Here is an 18,287-nt window from a genome sequence, read left to right as displayed (position 1 = left end):
TTGTGTGTTATTGCAGGCAATGAGGATGAGACAGCGACCCCTGATGCCAACATCACAGAGTTGAGGGCAGAGACACTTTCACCGGTCCAGAATCAACAGTGCCGAAAACTGCTTCAGAGGAACTGAGAACTTTTTTCAGTGTTGCCAGGATGGGATGAATGCAGGTCGTCAAGCATGAAATTCTGACAGGACCGCAAGTGTGGGTAAAACTAAAGCCATATTGAATTCCTGAATCCCACCGCAAGGTAATTTCAAAGGAAGTGAGGAGAATGTTGAGCTTGGGTGTCATTGAGGAGTCAAAAAGCAGCTGGTTCAGCCCCATTGTCCTCGTGCTGATGATTATAGGAAGCTGAATGTAATGTCCAAGTTCAATGTGCATCTGATGCCCCATGTTGATGAACTAATTGAGAGCCTAGGGTCAGCCAGATATATAACTACGCTTGACATAATGAAACTGTACTGGCAAATTTCCATGTCCCAAACTGCCAAGGAGAAGATGGCCTTCTCTACACCTGACAGTTGCTTCCAATACACCAGAAAGCCTTTCGGGCTGCAGGGAGTCCCAGTCACCTTCTAGAGGGACATGGACCAGATAGTAGCCCCTCATGAGAAGTAAGCTACACCTTACCTGGACAATATTGTGATCTTCAGCCCAGATTCGTGAAGCCAGGTCCAGGCGTAATGGATGGTCTGAGGAAGGTAGGGTTTACCATAAACCCAAAGAAGTGCACAATGGAGAAGGACGAGGCAAAATAGTTAGGCTATGCGGTCAAGAGGGACGAAATAAAGCTGTAAGTGAACAAAGTAGATATTCAAAATTGGCCTCAACCGATCTCTAAGAAACAGGTTAGGGAGTTTCTGGGAATTGTGGAATACTATCAGCGGTTTATCCAGAATTTCAGCATGATAGATGCACTCCTGACCGACCTCTTTAAGGGTACAAAGACATCGATGGCAAAGTGGACTTTCAAAACGGAGATGGCGTTCCAAGAGTTGACGCTCGAACAGTGTAAACAGCCGATTGGTCACATATGACTTCAAATAAGGAGTTTGTGGTCAAGACAGATGCTTCAGAGATCGGGTTGGGAACTGTGTTATCCCGGGAAATAAATGGTGAGGAAAATCCAGTCCTATATCTAAGTGGGAAACTCTCCTCCTCTGAAAAGAATTATGCTATAGTGGAAAAAGAATGCTTGGCTATCAAGTAGGCAATTAACACTCTAAGGTACTACCTGCTAGACTGCAAGTTCAAGCTCATGTCAGACCATGCGCCCCTGAGATGGATGAGGGAAAAGAACAGGAAGAATGCTTAGGTAACTCGGTGGTCTCTGGCACTCCAGAGGACTTCAGCTTCAATGTGAAGAATAGGCCAGGAAAACTACACGCTAACGTAGATGCCTTGTCGAGGCCTCACTGTCTAGTGAATGAAAGTGCCGAGCCACATGTATTTGGGAAGAGGGGGGAACATGTGAAAAGTTCACTGGTAATTTGCTGGAGGGGAGATATGTTTCACTGAGATTATTAGCTTCAGTGATATAAACCTGGAAGTTTTGCTCCAGCATGTTAAATGCCGAGAAGGGTTAATGACAGGCCCAGGTCTATTATGAACAGCTGAAGAGGTGGTCAGGACAGCTGTTCACCTTATCTCCATCCTAGGAAGGGATCCAGGAGGTAAAAATCAAGAATCTGGACTTCATGATTGTTCTGTGCACACTGGAGGGGAGATGACCTTCAGAGCTGGGCTCATGTAAATCAGAGCTGAAGCCCATTTCCCGTGCGGGCAAGCACCGCAGTTATAAGGACTATACTGAGTTCTGTATGGTTTATGCCATGAAGACTTATTATGTCTATTTCTTTTGTTTGGACTGGTTTATGAATCCTGTTTTAATAAACCACTTAAATTTAAACGAGAAGCGTTCCTGTGACTACCTCATTAAGCAGCAGAGTGAGCCAATGTACCACAATACCTTTAAAAGTAATATCTAGTCATCCAACAGTTCATATGTAAAGAGTATCCTTTACGAAATGTAAAAGATAGATCAACTACTATGCATTTATATTAAACAAAATCATTGCTAAAAACGTGCTAACAGGTTTGCTCTAGTGCTTTAAAAGGCACAGTATACACAGTGGTAAAAATTGACAGGCCATGTTAAACAACACTATGAAGGAAACACAAAACAGCAATTTTTCAAAAGGCTATACATGCAAGCAAAGCTTTTAGGGTTGTATCTAACAAATAAGAAATTTTATAGGATTTTTCCCACAATCAAGTTATGTTACACAAAGGGCAGTAAATGTATACATATAGTTAATGTACAGATTGAGCCCATGAGATTTTATTCTTGTACCGTAGTGTTTTTTTCTTCTCGATCTATCTCTCTGTGTATCTAGCTTCAAATAGATGAAAAGGTGGTCCTATTTTTGTACTGCTGAAACTATATCATATATTGTCATGAATCATGATTAAGGGAGCTTAGTCTCCAGAAATGCGTTGAGATTCTTACCCATATGGCTTGTGCTGAAGTCTGTATCCTCTATGCTTAATAGTATGTGAATAAAGAAAACTCTTTTTTACGGATTCGGTGAAGCTGGACATTCTTTTCTTTTTTGAAACTATATGTACCTTCAGCACTTTCTCCTTAGTGCTGCAGACCCCTCAATCTCTTGCTTGCTCTAGACTAGCCCCATCACTCCCTCTCTGAGTTATCATCAAGCTACACTAAGTGTAGAATTTCATAATCGATCCGTTACACTGTACTATCCAAAAGGAAGTGAAACAGAAATGCACAATTCCAAAACTATCATAAAATAGTTTTTTATTAAATTCTTTAAAACACCAAGATAATTGATAAATTACAAGAACACCAAATAACCTCAGATGTGAGGGACACAATGGGCTACAAGCCTCTTTAGACACACTACTAACAAAATTATCAAAGTTACTGGGAATAGTCTACAAACACTAATATAGGAGACAAAAAATGTGACCTGGCAAAAATAGATAATAACAACTAACTAATACTGATGTGCATGACCTGGCATAATCCATAGTTTCTCATGCCAAAGTATCAAAGTGCTAGTAATCCTCATATGCCACTACAAAATTATACTTACAATGTGTGGGGCTGGTGCCGTGTCCCTCCACGCGGAGAGACACGGCAAAATACAATTTTATGAAAGTTTTGGAATTGTGCATTTCTGTTTCACTTCCTTTTGGATAGTACAGTGAAACAGACGGATTTTGATATTATGTGTAGCACATTATGATTATTGGATCATTTATTGATGAATATATAAGTGTAGAATTTACCTAAAGTCTCATTCACATGTCCTTGTTTAAATACAGTTAGGTCCATATATATTTGGACAGAGACAACATTTCTCATTTTGGTTATAGACATTACCACAATGAATTTTAAACAAAACAATTCAGATGCAGTTGAAGTTCAGACTTTCAGCTTTCATTTGAGGGTATCCACATTAAAATTGGATGAAGGGTTTAGGAGTTTCAGCTCCTTAACATGTGCCACCCTGTTTTTAAAGGGACCAAAAGTAATTGGACAGATTTAATAATTTTAAATAAAATGTTCATTTCTAGTACTTGGTTGAAAACCCTTTGTTGGCAATGACTGCCTGAAGTCTTGAACTCATGGACATCACCAGACGCTGTGTTTCCTCCTTTTTGATGCTCTGTCAGGCCTTCACTGCGGTGGTTTTCAGTTGCTGTTTGTTTGTGGGCCTTTCTGTCTGAAGTTTAGTCTTTAACAAGTGAAATACATGCTCAATTGGGTTGAGATCAGGTGACTGACTTGGCCATTCAAGAAAATTCCACTTCTTTGCTTTAATAGACTCCTGGGTTGCTTTGGGTCATTGTCCATCTGTAGCATGAAACGACGACCAATCAGTTTTGCTGCATTTGGCTGGATCTGAGCACACAGTATGGCTCTGAATACCTCAGAATTCATTTGGCTGCTTCTGTCCTGTGTCACATCATCAATAAACACTAGTGACCCAGTGCCACTGACAGCCATGCATGCCCAAGCCATCACACTGCCTCCGCCGTGTTTTACAGATGATGTGGTATGCTTTGGATCATGAGCTGTACCAAGCCTTCGCCATACTTTTCTCTTTCCATTATTCTGGTAGAGGTTGATATTGGTTTCATCTGTCCAAAGAATGTTCTTCCTGAACTGTGCTGGCTTTTTTAGATGTTTTTTAGCAAAGTCCAGTCTAGCCTTTTTATTCTTGATGCTTATGAGTGGCTTGCACCATGGAGTGAACCCTCTATATTTACTTTCATGCAGTCTTCTCTTTATGGTAGATTTGGATATTGATACGCCGACCCCCGGGAGAGTGTTGGTCACTTGGTTGGCTGTTGTGAAGGGGTTTCTCTTCACCATGGAGATTATTCTGCGATCACCCACCACTGTTGTCTTCCGTGGGCGCCCAGGTCTTTTTGCATTGATGAGATCACCAGTGCTTTCTTTCCTTCTCAAGATGTACCAAACTGTACATTTTGCCACTCCTAATATTGTAGCAATTTCTCGGATGGGTTTTTTCTCTGTTTTCACAGCTTAAGAATGGCTTGTTTCACCTTCGTGGAGAGCACTTTTGACCGCATGTTTACTTCATAGGAAAACCTTCCAAATGCAAGCACCACACCTCAAATCAACTCCAGGCCTTTTATCTGCTTAGTTGAGAATGACATAATGAAGGGACTGCCCACACCTGTCCATGAAATAGCTTTGGAGTCAATTGTCCAATTACTTTTGATCCCTTTAAAAAACAGGGTGGCACAGGTTAAGGAGCTGAAACTCCTAAACTCTTCATCCAATTTTAATATGGATACCCTCAAATGAAAGCTAAAAGTCTGAACTTCAACTGCATCTGAATTGTTTTGTTTAAAATTAAATTGTGGTAATGTCTATAACCAAAATGAGAAAAATGTTGTCTCTGTCCAAATATATATGGACCTAACTGTATGTAAACCCCTAAACCACCTTGGTTTTTTCAGTTTTTGCATTTTTTGTTTTTTGCTCCCCTTCTTCCCAGAGTCATACCGGCTTGTTTTTTTGCGGGAAGAGTTGCATTTTTGAATAAAACAATTGGTTTTACCATATGATGTCATGGAACACAGGCAAAAAATTCCAATTGCGGTGAAATAGCAAAAAAAAGTGAAATTCCACGATTTTTTTTTGGGCTGCCATTATGATTGTCCAGCTCATTATGAGTTTGTAGAAATCAAACATGCACAGGTTCTTTTTTATTTACCATAAGTGGTGAAAAAAATTCCAAACCTTGTAAAAAATTAAAAAATAAAAATAAAGTAAAGTCGCCATTTTATGAGACTCATAGCGTCTCCAATTTTCGGAATCTGGGGCCGGGTGAAAGCTTATTTTTTTGTGCGCCTAGCTGACGTCTTTATTGATACCATTTTGAGGTAGATATGATGTTTTGATTGCCCGTTATTTCATTTTATTGAAATGTTGTGGCAACCAAAATAAGTAATTCTGGTGTTTTTATATTTTCTCTTGTTACGCCACTTACCGATCGGATTATTTTTATATATTGATGTAATGACACTGATAGTGTTACTGTGAAAAGCTTAGATGGCGTAAGTAGGGGGCACGGGACTGAGATCCGGAAGTATGAGGAGCAGGGCACGTAGAGCGCACAGGACCTGAGACTAAGGCATGCATTATGCACAGGACCGGAGACTAGACAGTCCAGTGAGGGGCGGAGCCACCGCGGGTGAGGACGGGGAATCAGCTGAGAGCACGGAGCACAGGGCAACGAACAATAACGTAGTCAGTGGGGAGCCGAGGGTCAAAAGCTAGACAAGAGGGAGGTACCAGGGAAGACAGAAGAGTAAACCGAGACGAGCCAAGGGGTCAGAGAACCAGGAAGGACAGATCAGTACCGAGCAGAAAACAGAGGCAGAAGTTAAGGGACAAAACAGGATCATACACAACAAAGCCCACACGCACAGAGGCACAACGATTACAGACAAGTAACCTAGGTCACCAACCACTAAAGGAGTGCACGGAAGTATCACCGACACCAGACCCTGGCACCATCAGCACTAACCCCTTCATGAACCCAGCTTTTTTCTGTTTTCTGCTTTTGTTTTTCGCTCCCCTTCTTCCCAGAGCCATAACTTTTATTTTTCTGCCAATATGGCCATGTGAGGGCTTGTTTTTTGCGGGACAAGTTGTACTTTTGAAACACATCATTGGTTTCAGCATGTTTTGTACTAGAAAACGGTAAAAAAAATCTAAGTGCGGTGAAATTGCAAAAAAAAGTGCAATCCCACCTTTGTTTTTTGTTTGGCTTTTTTGCTAGGTTCACTAAATGCTAAAACTGCCATTTTGATTCTCCAGGCCATTACGAGTTCATAGACACCACACACATCTAGGTTATTTTTTATCTAAGTGGTAAGAAAAAAATTCCAAACTTTTCTTAAAAAAAAAAAAAAAAATTGCGCAATTTTCCGATACCAGTAGTACAGCTATCGCCCAATATCGGTGCTCCCATTCACTTCCAAACTCCTGGAGCAGCACGTCCACGCTGAACTTTCCACCCACCTCTCATCTAACTTGCTTTTTGACAATCTACAATCTGGTTTCCGCCCCAATTACTCAACTGAGACAGCTCTGACCAAAATTACTAATGACCTACTTACAGCCAAAGCTAACGGACAATACTCTATACTCCTCCTCCTAGACCTGTCCTCTGCTTTCGACACAGTTGACCACTGCCTACTACTACAGATCCTCTCCTCCTTTGGCATCAAAGACCACGCCCAATACAGGATCTTCTCATACTTTTCCAACCGCACATTTAGCGCCTCCCACTCCCACACTACCTCACCATCCCACCCTCTCTCTGCTGGAGTCCCCCTAGGCTCTGTTCTATGACCCTTACTCTTCTCAATCTATACACTTGGCCTGGGGCAACTCAAAGTCCCATGGATTCCAGTACCACCTTTATGCTGATGACACTCAGATCTACCTCTCTGGCCCAGATGTCACCTCTCTGCTGTCCAGAATCCCGGAGTGTCTATCAGCCATATCCTCCTTCTCCTCTCGCTTCCTCAAACTCAATGTGGACAAATCTGAACTCATAATCTTTCCTCCATCTCATAGATCTTCCTTACCTGACCTATCTATGGCAATTAACGACATCACGCTTTCCCCCGTACCGGAAGTCCGCTCGGAGTAACCCTTGACTCTGCCCTGTCCTTCAAACTGCACATCCAAGTTCTTTCCACCTCCTGTCACCTCCAGCTCAAAAATATCTCCAGAATCCATCCTTTCCTCAACCTTAAATCTACTAAAATGCTTTTGCATGCCCCCATCATCTCCTGCCTCGACTACAGGAACATCCTTTTCTGTGGCCTCCCTGCTAACACCCTTGCACCTCTCCAGTCCATCCTTAACTCTGCTGCCCGAATAATTCATCTCTCTCCTCGTTACTCCTCTGCTTCCCCACTCTGCAAATCTCTTCACTGGCTCCCATTCCCTCGGCGTATCCAGTTCAAATTACTAATACTGACCTACAAAGCCAACAATAAACCTGTCTCCTCCATATATCTCTGAACTACTCCCGATATCTTCCCTCACGTAATCTCCGGTCCTCCCAAGACCTCCCTCTCTCCTCCACACTTATTCGCTCCTCACTCAACCGCCTCCAAGACTTCCCCGAATATTCCCCATCCTCTGGAATTCTTTGCCCTAACACGTCCGACTATCAACCACATTTGGATCCTTCAGACGGAATCTGAAAACCCACCTCTTCCGGAAAGCTTACAGCCTGCACTGACCCCGCTGCCTTCTCACCGCTATCGGAGCTAACGCTTCACCAACACCGGAGCTGCTGCAACCCTCAACCTATTGTCTCCTTCCCCATCATCCTATAGAATGTTAGCTCACAAGGGCAGGTTCCTCGCCCCTCTTATCAAGGCAAACTATCAGGAGAAACTGCCGGGTGGCACTTCCCAGCGGTTTATGCTGCCTTGACAGTGAGAACCCGAAGCGTCAGACAGCCTGTGACAGCTGTACACACAGTGCCCGAGAGCTGGGCAAGAAAACACCAATACATGAGAGCTGGAGTGAGCAGAACGCCAGATGGTGAGTGTACTGACAAGACCTGTGGTCACGTGACAACAGGGGTGGGGCTTAGCATCCTGTAGTTGGAGTATGCAGGACACTACAGGGACACAGGGTAGAGAACGGAAAGGTAATAACCTGAAACCAGGGAAAGGATGGGGCCACAGAGGGAGACGCAATCCAAGACAAGCCGAGGTCGGTAAACGAGAGAGGCAACGTGGTACACAAGGAGCAGGGAAATCAAGAATAGTCAGGGACGTGGCAGAAGTCAGAAAACCGGAGAAGCAGATACACAGTACAGAATCAAAAAGACAAAATCACACCATGGAACAGAACCGAGTCAGAACCATACAAACAAGGTAGATTGCAGGCACAAGCACACATGGGTCAACACACTGAGCCAATAGCAAAAGTATAACTGACAGAGATTGGAGCTTCCCAGGGCTATAAGAAGCTTCCCCCGAACCAAAGAGAGGCCAATAATAAGCCCCAGGTGTGCAGGTCAGAGCCTGCACAGTGAACAAAACATTAACCCCTGGTGTGCAGGTCAAACCCTGCACTGGGATCATGACACCTAAATGGTAATAGTGTGCAGATTACATGTTGCTTTAATGTGTTTTTGTGTTGGAAACCCATTAAAAAAGCATACAGTTACGTCATGTGTCGTGTCTCTGACTTTGATAAGGGCTCGCATGCCGAGCCTGCATCTTTCCCGGCAGATAATGGCTTATTTATCTGGCCATCATCTGCTTCTAATGGCCATGGGTGGAGCAGAGCTGAGTTACAAGGTTGCTAACATGTTAAATGCTGCCGTCAATCTGTGGCATTTAATAGGCACCAACAGAGGGCTGCCGATAGATTGACATGATATTCGGGGGCCTGCTGAAGACCCCTGTATTTGTCATTACGATACTCCTGTGAAAGCCAATGTGTAGCTGGCCTTCATAGGAGATTGTGATTTTAGCAATACAAAGTAGTGCTAATGCAATATGTATAGCACAAGGAATTGGATGATGGCAGCTGCAAGTCTCCTAAGGGAACAAGGGTTGCCATGACAGTCTGAGGTCTGCTGAAGACCCCCATACCTGTCACTACAATGCTCCAGTGAAAGCCATCATTTAACTGGTGTTCATAGGAGATTGTGATTTTAGCAATACATAGCAGTGCTAATACGCACTGTATAGATTAAGCAATAGGATGATGGAAGCTTAAGCTTCATGTCCCTTAAGGGGACCAGTACAGTAAAAAGTAAGAAAATATATTTTTAAAAATGTGAAAAAAATACAAAAGTTCAAATCACCCATCTTTTGTCCCAATAACAATAAAAAGTAAAAAAAAATAAACATATACATACATATTTGGCATGACTGAGTTCAGAAAAGTCTGATCTATCAAAAAATAAAATAAGTTAATTGGTAAAATAGTGTAATGAGAAAAAAATTAGAAAAGACAAAATTACAATTTTTTTTTTGGATGCCGCAAAATTGCAATTAAAATGAAGTAAGAGTCGATCAAAACATCTTATCTACCTCAAAATGTTATCAGTAAGAGCATCATCTGAGTGCGCAAAAAAATAACCCCTCAAACAGCTCCACATCCTAAAAATTTAAAATGTTACTGGTGTTGGAAAATGTTAACACAAGCAAAATTATTTTTTTGTTTTTTCTACAAACTGCCAAATTCTTTTTACCTTACTTAAATTAAAAAAAAAACCTACACATGCTTGGCATCTGTGTAATCGTACTGACCTGGAGAATCATATTGCTAGGTCAGTTTTACCATATATTGAACATGGTAAAAAAAAAAAAAACATTGTGGAATTGCAGTTTTTTGTAACTTCAATGCTCTTGGAATACTTTTCCATTTTCCAGTGCATCATATGAAAAATGCAATGGTGTCATTAAACAGTACAACTTGTCTTGCAACAACAACAAAATAAACCTCATACAGCTATGTGGACAGAAAATTTTAAAAAAATTTATAGCTCTTGGAAGAGGAGGAAAAAATGGGAACATAGCCTGGTAGTGAAGGGGATTAACATAACATCACCAGGCAGTATGTTGCTTGTGCTACTGTGAGCAGCTTGCATGGCATAAACAGGCTACCATAGCCTACAGAATCTCTGGATTGGTCTCACATTGAGACAATCTTGGACGTCAATGGTCAGTAATTACAAAGGGAGCTGCCAGCAATGAATCTTGATGATTTGCATGCCCAAGTGTATTCAGCATGGCAGAAAATTTCTAAGACAGCAATTAACCTCACTAATAGTATGTCAAGGTTGTAAGTATGCATATTTGTGTGTGTGGTACTATATACCAAATAAGTTGAGACGTATTAAAACTGTTGCTTCCCCCTTTTGTGGATATTATTAACATGTCTATCAATCCTGTGACATGTTAATTCCATGACTTTTTCTCCTAGGTGTTCCACTTTCAATGTTGAGGAGGTGTTATTGGTCTTAGTATTTATATAGAGTATTTTACTCAGTAAAGGTACCGTCACATTAAGCGACGCTGCAGCGATATAGACAACGATGCCGATCGCTGCAGCGTCGCTGTTTCGTCGTTGTGTGGTCGCTGGAGAGCTGTCACACAGACAGCTCTCCAGCGACCAACGATGCCGAAGTCCCTGGGTAACCAGGGTAAACATCGGGTTACTAAGCGCAGGGCCGCGCTTAGTAACCCGATGTTTACCCTGGTTACCAGTGTAAATGTAAAAAAACAAACACTACATACTTACATTCCGGTGTCTGTCGCGTTCCCCGGCGTCCGCTTCCCTGCACTGTGTCAGCGCCGGCCGTAAAGCAGAGTGGTGACGACACCGCTGTGCTCTGCTTTACGGCCGGCCGGCGCTGACACAGTGCAGGGAAGCGGACGCCGGGGGACGCGACAGACACCGGAATGTAAGTATGTAGTGTTTGGGGTTTTTTTACATTTACAATGGTAACCAGGGTAAATATCGGGTTACTAAACGCGGCCCTGTGCTTAGTAACCCGATGTTTACCCTGGTTACCAGTGAAGACATCGCTGCATCGGCGTCACACACGCCGACTCAGCGATGTCAGCGGGTGATCCAGCGACGAAATAAGGTGCTGGCCTTCTAGCTCCGACCAACGATGTCACAGCAGGATCCTGATCGCTGCTGCGTGTCAAACACAATAATATCGCTATCCAGGACTCTGCAACGTCACGGATCGCTATCGTTATCGTTGTTAAGTTGTTCAGTGTGAAGGTACCTTAACAGCATTGTAATCTGCTGAGGAGCCACAGTACACACTATAATTTTGGTTTTTTTCAGGTGTGTTTTGCACCAACTTCCTACAATGCTGAACACCTTTGACTTAAGCTTTAAACTGTATATTTCATAAAAAAAATTTTCATCTGCTATAAATTTTATGTTTTTCTCCAAAGTGAAGGACATTGACAATTTAAAATAAATCAATCAAAAATTTCACATAAAACTTGTGTCACGGGGTCCTTCTCCGGTATCACACAATCAACTGAGCTAGAATATAGTAAACAATTCCAAGGCCTTTATTTAGGACAAAATACGAAAGGTCCATATACAATCCACCACACAAAGGATAAAATAGTCCAGAATCCGAATGCAGTTCAGTAACAGGATAAAAGTCCAACAATCCAGCAGAGGATCACATAGTCCATATATGCTTCTTTCTCTCAATAATCATGAGCACTTGTCCATAAATTCCCGGGTCCTGGCTTTATGGTCATACCAGGCTTTTTGACTGGACTGGGCCGTTCACTGATGTTCACTAGCTAAGGTAGCTAGCTGGGAGAGATAGTCTCTGAACTCTAGAACGTAGGGAATGATAGGCGTTCCGGTATCTGCGACATCTCCCTCCAATTGTTTCCCCAGAAGAGCGAGAGGCCCACGGACCTTCTGCTCCCACAAAATGACTTTGTAACTCCCCAATGTCATTTCCAAGGAGGATATCTGCGGGAAGTCCTCCTATAACTCCAATCCAACACAGTTTTTCTCCAAAACCATAATCCAAACGTACCAAAGCTCGCTGATTATATTTGCGGACACCCCCCGCCAGGACAATGGGAATTCTTTCCCGAGCCCTGGTGAATTGCCTCGGGTCAAACCACACGGGGGTCAGCGATAGTCAGGAATGCCCCCGTGTCTCTAAATCCCGACACTTTGTATCCATCAATTAAGACATCCTGCAGGTGGCAATGCCATTGCTCTGTATTTCTGATGGACAAAGGCCGGAGTTTGTACACTCCAGGAGGGGTATCTATGGTGCCGTGGTCGGTGGTCCACTCTGGTGGGGGTGGTGGTAGCTCTTCCTCAGGCGGGATGGAGTGCACAAGATGTACTGGATGAGGTGGGGCTGCATGGGGCTCCCTCCAAACCTTTGAGGGACAGCCAGACTGCAAATGTCCAGGTTGCCCACACGCATAACACCTCCTCTCTGTGATACCCCCAGGTCGTGGTCGGAACTGTTGGGGCCCAGAATTGTGAGGTGTGATTGTCATCGGCTTGCAACTAGGTGGAAGGAAAGATATAATCCGAGGGGGACGAGGTGCGGGAGAAGGCCGTGGTTCATTGTCCAGAAGCCTCCTCCATTGTGGTCGGATAGTAAGGGCTTCATCGGCCAGGGCTGCAGCTCTATCCACGGTGCACGGCGTGCGCTCTCGGACCCATTTCCGTACCTCTGCGGGGCACTTGGCAAGAAATTGTTCTATAAGGAATGCCTGTATAAAATCTTCCACAGTAAAGGCGTTTTCTGCTTCCAGCCATCTCCGACATACCTGGGACATCTTATGTGCATACATCATAAACGATCCCCCCGCAGTGCATGGGAGGTCTCGGAACTTGGCCCTATATGAGTCTGGGGTGATAGCATGGTTGATCCCACTGCTTGCCACCAGTTGTCAAGGGGTCCTTCTCCAGTATCACACAATCAACAGAGCTAGAATATAGTAAACAATTCCAAGGCCTTTATTTAGGCAAAAATACGAAAGGTCCATATACAATCCACCACACAAAGGATAAAATAGTCCAGAATCCGAATGCAGTTCAGTAACAGGATACAAGTCCAACAAACCAGCAGACAGAGGATCACACACAACATATACTCTTCTTTCTCTCTGGGGTGCTGTGAACACATCATCATTCCACACAAGACTGATCTGTCTCTCACCTCCCTGATATTTTAAAAGTCTCCCTCCTCATTCACAGGTCAGGAGGGGGAAGGTCTCAGGGGCTCAATGTTTAAACAAGATAGGTCAACATGTCATTAGCATATTAGCAAACAATACAGTACTGTGGGGGCTGATATCAGATGGCAGCAACAGCCATTCATGAATTAGCAAATAACTCCTTCTACAAGAGAACACCATGAAAATAAGTAAAATAGAAATATACACAAAAATGATACCCACATAGCATATCACACCATCACAACGTGATTTAAAATTAATAGGTCATCTTCTCATGACATTTCTTTAAAGAAAAATATACATACCTTTAGTATATGAAATCCCACAATACATTTGGGTTGCATTAAAACTTTGTGTATCATAGGATATATGTCACAGTTTCCACTTTCCTGTATTCTCTGCTGGTTATACTTGACTAATGACAATACAATCTGTAATCCTAACGACTGTGTTTTTTCAAAGTTGCTGATTTCCACAATCTGAAACAAATGTTACAACATTTAAAAAAAATTACAATATTATTCATACATGATGAAATAAAAATCACAATTATTATGAAAACATGGTCAAATATGCAAAGGCTCAATCAAAGGCTTAAGAATTGGCACTAGGATGATTCATTATTTACTTTTACTGGACATGCCAGTCCAGAAATTTTTTGGGTTACACCTGTGTCCTCTCTGTCTATCTCAATCTACACTTCTTTAGTATACCGTATACTTCCCTGCAGTTCACCCTACTCTCTTTTTTTGTCAATTCAGCCTCCTGGATTTCAGTCTGCATTTCTTCACTCTCTGCACCGCTATAAATTCCATGATGCATTAATTCAGTATGCCGTGAGCAGCAAGAGCAAAAAACATATCTGTCTGCTGTGGTAACACTGTTTACCCTTGATATTCTCCTAAAAAAAGCCTTGATATTCTCCTAAAAAAAGCTCAAAGAATATAAGTATACAGAAAGAGAGGATCAAAGGTCACATTCTTTATAGAGATGAGCGAGCACTAAAATGCTCGGGTGCTCGTGGCTCGAACTGAGCAATTTTTAATACTTGAATGCTTGTTCAAGTAACGAGTATAATGGGAGTCAATGGGAAAGCCTATGCACTACATCAGAGGTGTCAAACTGCATTCCTCGAGGGCCGCCAACAGGTCATGTTTTCAGGATTTCCTTAGCATTCCACAAGGTGCTGGAATCATTCTGTGCAGGTGATTAAATTATCACCTGTGCAATACAAGGAAATCCTGAAAACATGGCCTGTTGGCGGCCCTCGAGGAATGCAGTTTGACACCTCTGCACTACATGAAAGCTAAAATCCTGCAGTGCTAGGAACCACCTGGTCACTCGGGCATTGTTCCCCTTCTTCTCCCTCATCCACCTAAAGGGGCATGGTCTGACACTAGCCTGAATTTCCTGCCTTAGAGGTAGTACCTTAGAGTGTCCAACGCCCAGTTGATGGCCAAACATTCCTTCTCCACTATGGAGTAATTATTCTTTCAAGATGACAACCTCCAACTTAAAGACATTACGAGGTGTTTTTCTCCGTTCACCTCTTGTGATAAGACAGGGCGTCAGTCTGGACTACAAACTCCTTAGAGAAATCCAGTGCCACCAACACTGGCTGATTACACAGGTCTTACTTCAGTTCCTGGAAGGCCGTTTCAGCTTCTGGCGACTACTTAGCCATAGCCGACTTTGTCACTTTAAGGAGGGTCCATCAAAGGGGCTACTATCATGGTGAAGTTAGGGATAAACCGGCAGTAATAGCCCACGAAGCCCAGGAATGCTTCGACCTGCTTCTTTCAGATGGGTTGTAGCCAAATATGGATTGCATCGACTTTATTTATTTGGGGCTTTATTTCGCCTCGGCCTACGATATAGCCCAAGGATTTAGCCCTCTCCCTTCCCATAGCACATTTCTCCAGGTTTATGGAAAACTCAGCCTTTCGTAGAGCATCAAGTATCACCTGGTCTTTGCTCAGATCGCTTCCCCAATTCTGGCTGAAGATCACAATGTCATCCAGTAAGGCTGCTGAGTACCTCTTGTTAGGATCCATGGCTCTCTGGAAGGTGACTGGTGCTCTTTTGTGAGGTCAAGAGTGGTAATATTCTGGGTCGGCCCTAGCCTTTCAATCAGTTCATCGACATGGGGCATTGGGTATCTATCGAACTTGGAGACCTCATTCAACTTCCTATAGCCATTGCAATACCACCATTCTCCATCTGGTTTCAGCACTAGAACTATAGGACTGGACCAGCCATTCTTGGACTCTTCAGTGACTCCCAGGCTCAGCATCGGCTTCACCTCTTTCGAGATCACCTCTCGGTAAGCTTCGGGAATTCGATACGGTTTAAAGCTTACATGGACATGGGGGTTTGTAACAATCTCTTGCTGTATGATCTGAGTAGAACCCGATAGTTCTGAGAAGAGGTCTCTGTTCCGATGTAACAAATCTCGGCACTGTTGCTTTTGGGCATGTGACGGTGACTCTGGCACCTTAACCTGTTTCACGTCGGCTTCAGACCTAGTAACCAAACACAGAGCTGCCATGAGCTCCCTATCTCGCTTTGGCTTAATCAGATTGACATGGTACACCAGGTAGGGCTTTTTCCCTGGTTAGTGGACTTTATAGTTAGCTTTTCAAATATTTCAGAGGCCCTGCCACTTGGCCAGGAAGTTGCTCTTCACCGTGGGTACCAGCACCAGTACCCAATCCCCAGGGTTGAAGTATCTCACACTTGTCAATCTATTGTACATCCTCGACTGTGCCTCTTGTGTTTTGAAGAGGTGTTCTTTCACAATGGGCATCACCTTGGAAATACTCTCTTGTATCTGGGCCACATGTTCGATTACACTTCTGTAGGGTGTAGTGTTGTGAATTCTGTTCTCGAGCTCCCTCCTGTGGTTATGAATGGTACTTCGGCGAGTTCTGTTCATAGACTCCCTCTGGTGGCTGTGAGTGGAGCTGCTGGTTCTGAGATTCCTTCTCCAGCTGATCTCGTTCAGCCCTTGGCTGGCTGCTCTATTTAACTCCACTCAGATCGTTACTTGATGCCAGCTGTCAATGTCCTAGTACTGGTTCAGTTCTCTTGGATCTTTCAGATGACCTGTCTACTTCAGCAAAAGCTAAGTCCCTGCTAGCTTATTTGTTACCACTGTGTTTTTGTCCAGCTTGCTATCATATTTAATCTTGTTAGCTGGAAGCTCTGGGATGCAGAGTGGCACCACCGCGCCGTGAGTCGGTGCGGTGGTTTCTTTTGCACACTCTGCGTGGTTTTTTGTTAGCTTTTTATGCTGACCGCAAAGATACCTTTTCTATCCTCAGTCTGTTTAGTTCAGTCTGGCCTCCTATGCTGAAACCTATTTCATTCCTGTGTTTGTGACTTCCATCTTAACTCACAGTCAATATATGTGGGGGCTGCCTATTTCTTTGGGGAATTTCTCTGAGGCAAGGTAGGCTGTATTTTCTATCTTTAGGGGTAGTTAGCTCTTAGGCTGTGAAGAGGCATCTAGGCAGAGTCAGGAACGCTCCACGGCTATTTCTAGTTGTTGTGATAGGATTAGGGGTTGCGGTCAGCAGAGCTCCCACTTCCCAGAGCTCGTCCTGTATTGCTAGTTTGCTCATCTGGTCATTTCTAGTGCTCCTAACCACCAGCCCAACATAACAGTACAGCTGGCCCACAAAGTGTTAATGCATCTCAATAGAGGGATAAGAGAAGTTCTGAGACCATTTTTTTTTCTCTGCAGTGTGTTTTGTATCTCTTTTCCCCTTAACCTCTGGGTAGTTCAGGACACAGGTGTAGATATGGACATTCAAGGTCTGTCCTCTTGTGTGGATCAACTCACTGCAAGAGTACAAAGCATTCAAGATTATGTAGTTCAGAACCCGATGTTAGAACCCAGAATTCCAATTCCTGATTTGTTTTCTGGGGATAGATCGAAGTTCCTGAATTTCAAAAATAATTGTAGACTGTTTTTTGCTTTGAAACCCCGCTCCTCTGGTGACCCCATTCAGCAAGTAAAAATCATTATTTCTTTGCTACGTGGCGACCCTCAAGACTGGGCATTTTCCCTTGCGCCAGGAGATCCTGCATTGCGTAATGTAGATGCGTTTTTTCTGGCGCTTGGATTGCTTTATGATGAACCAGATTCAGTGGATCAGGCAGAGAAAATTTTGCTGGCTTTGTGTCAGGGTCAGGATGAAGCGGAGGTATATTGTCAGAAGTTCAGAAAGTGGTCTGTGCTTACTCAGTGGAATGAGTGTGCCCTGGCGGCAATTTTCAGAAAGGGTCTTTCTGAAGCCCTTAAGGATGTTATGGTGGGATTCCCCACGCCTGCTGGTCTGAATGAGTCTATGTCCTTGGCCATTCAGATCGATCGACGCTTACGTGAGCGCAAAAATGTGCATCATTTGGCGGTGTTTTCTGAGCAGAAGCCTGAGCCTATGCAATGTGATAGGACTTTGACCAGAGCTGAACGGCAAGAATACAGACGTCAGAATGGGCTGTGTTTTTACTGTGGTGACTCCACTCATGCTATCTCTGATTGTCCTAAGCGCACTAAACGGTTCGCTAGGTCTGCCACCATTGGTACGGTAGAGCCAAAATTTCTTTTGTGCGTTACTCTTATTTGCTCTTTGTCGTCCTATTCTGTTATGGCATTTGTGGATTCAGGCGCTGCCCTGAATTTGATGGACTTGGAGTTTGCCAGGCGCTGTGGTTTTCTCTTGGAGCCCTTGCAGTATCCTATTCCATTGAGAGGAATTGATGCTACGCCTTTGGCCAAGAATAAGCCTCAGTACTGCACTCAATTGACCATGTGCATGGCTCCTGCACATCAGGAGGATATTCGCTTTTTGGTGTTGCATAATCTGCATGATGTGGTCGTTTTGGGTTTGCCATGGCTACAGGTCCATAATCCTGTATTGGATTGGAAATCAATGTCTGTATCCAGTTGGGGTTGTCAAGGGGTACATGGGGATGTCCC

At 43.5% G+C, this 18,287-nt stretch overlaps 1 protein-coding gene across 1 annotated transcript in view; it reads right to left on the bottom strand.

Annotated features, from left to right (window-relative positions):
• The window catches only part of LYST (lysosomal trafficking regulator), a 591,077-nt gene that overhangs the window by 346,860 nt on the left and 225,930 nt on the right, over positions 1 to 18,287 (bottom strand). Inside the window, exon 17 of the mRNA XM_077289098.1 lies at positions 13,609 to 13,782. Within this exon, the coding sequence (XP_077145213.1) occupies positions 13,609 to 13,782 (174 nt within the window). The remainder of the gene's footprint in view (positions 1 to 13,608; positions 13,783 to 18,287) is intronic.

Source organism: Ranitomeya variabilis, chromosome 2, assembly GCF_051348905.1.
Source record: "Ranitomeya variabilis isolate aRanVar5 chromosome 2, aRanVar5.hap1, whole genome shotgun sequence".
NCBI classification, from domain to species: domain Eukaryota; kingdom Metazoa; phylum Chordata; class Amphibia; order Anura; family Dendrobatidae; genus Ranitomeya; species Ranitomeya variabilis.
Note: the sequence above shows the minus strand (reverse complement) of the source record. Positions and strands in the feature narration are given on the sequence as shown.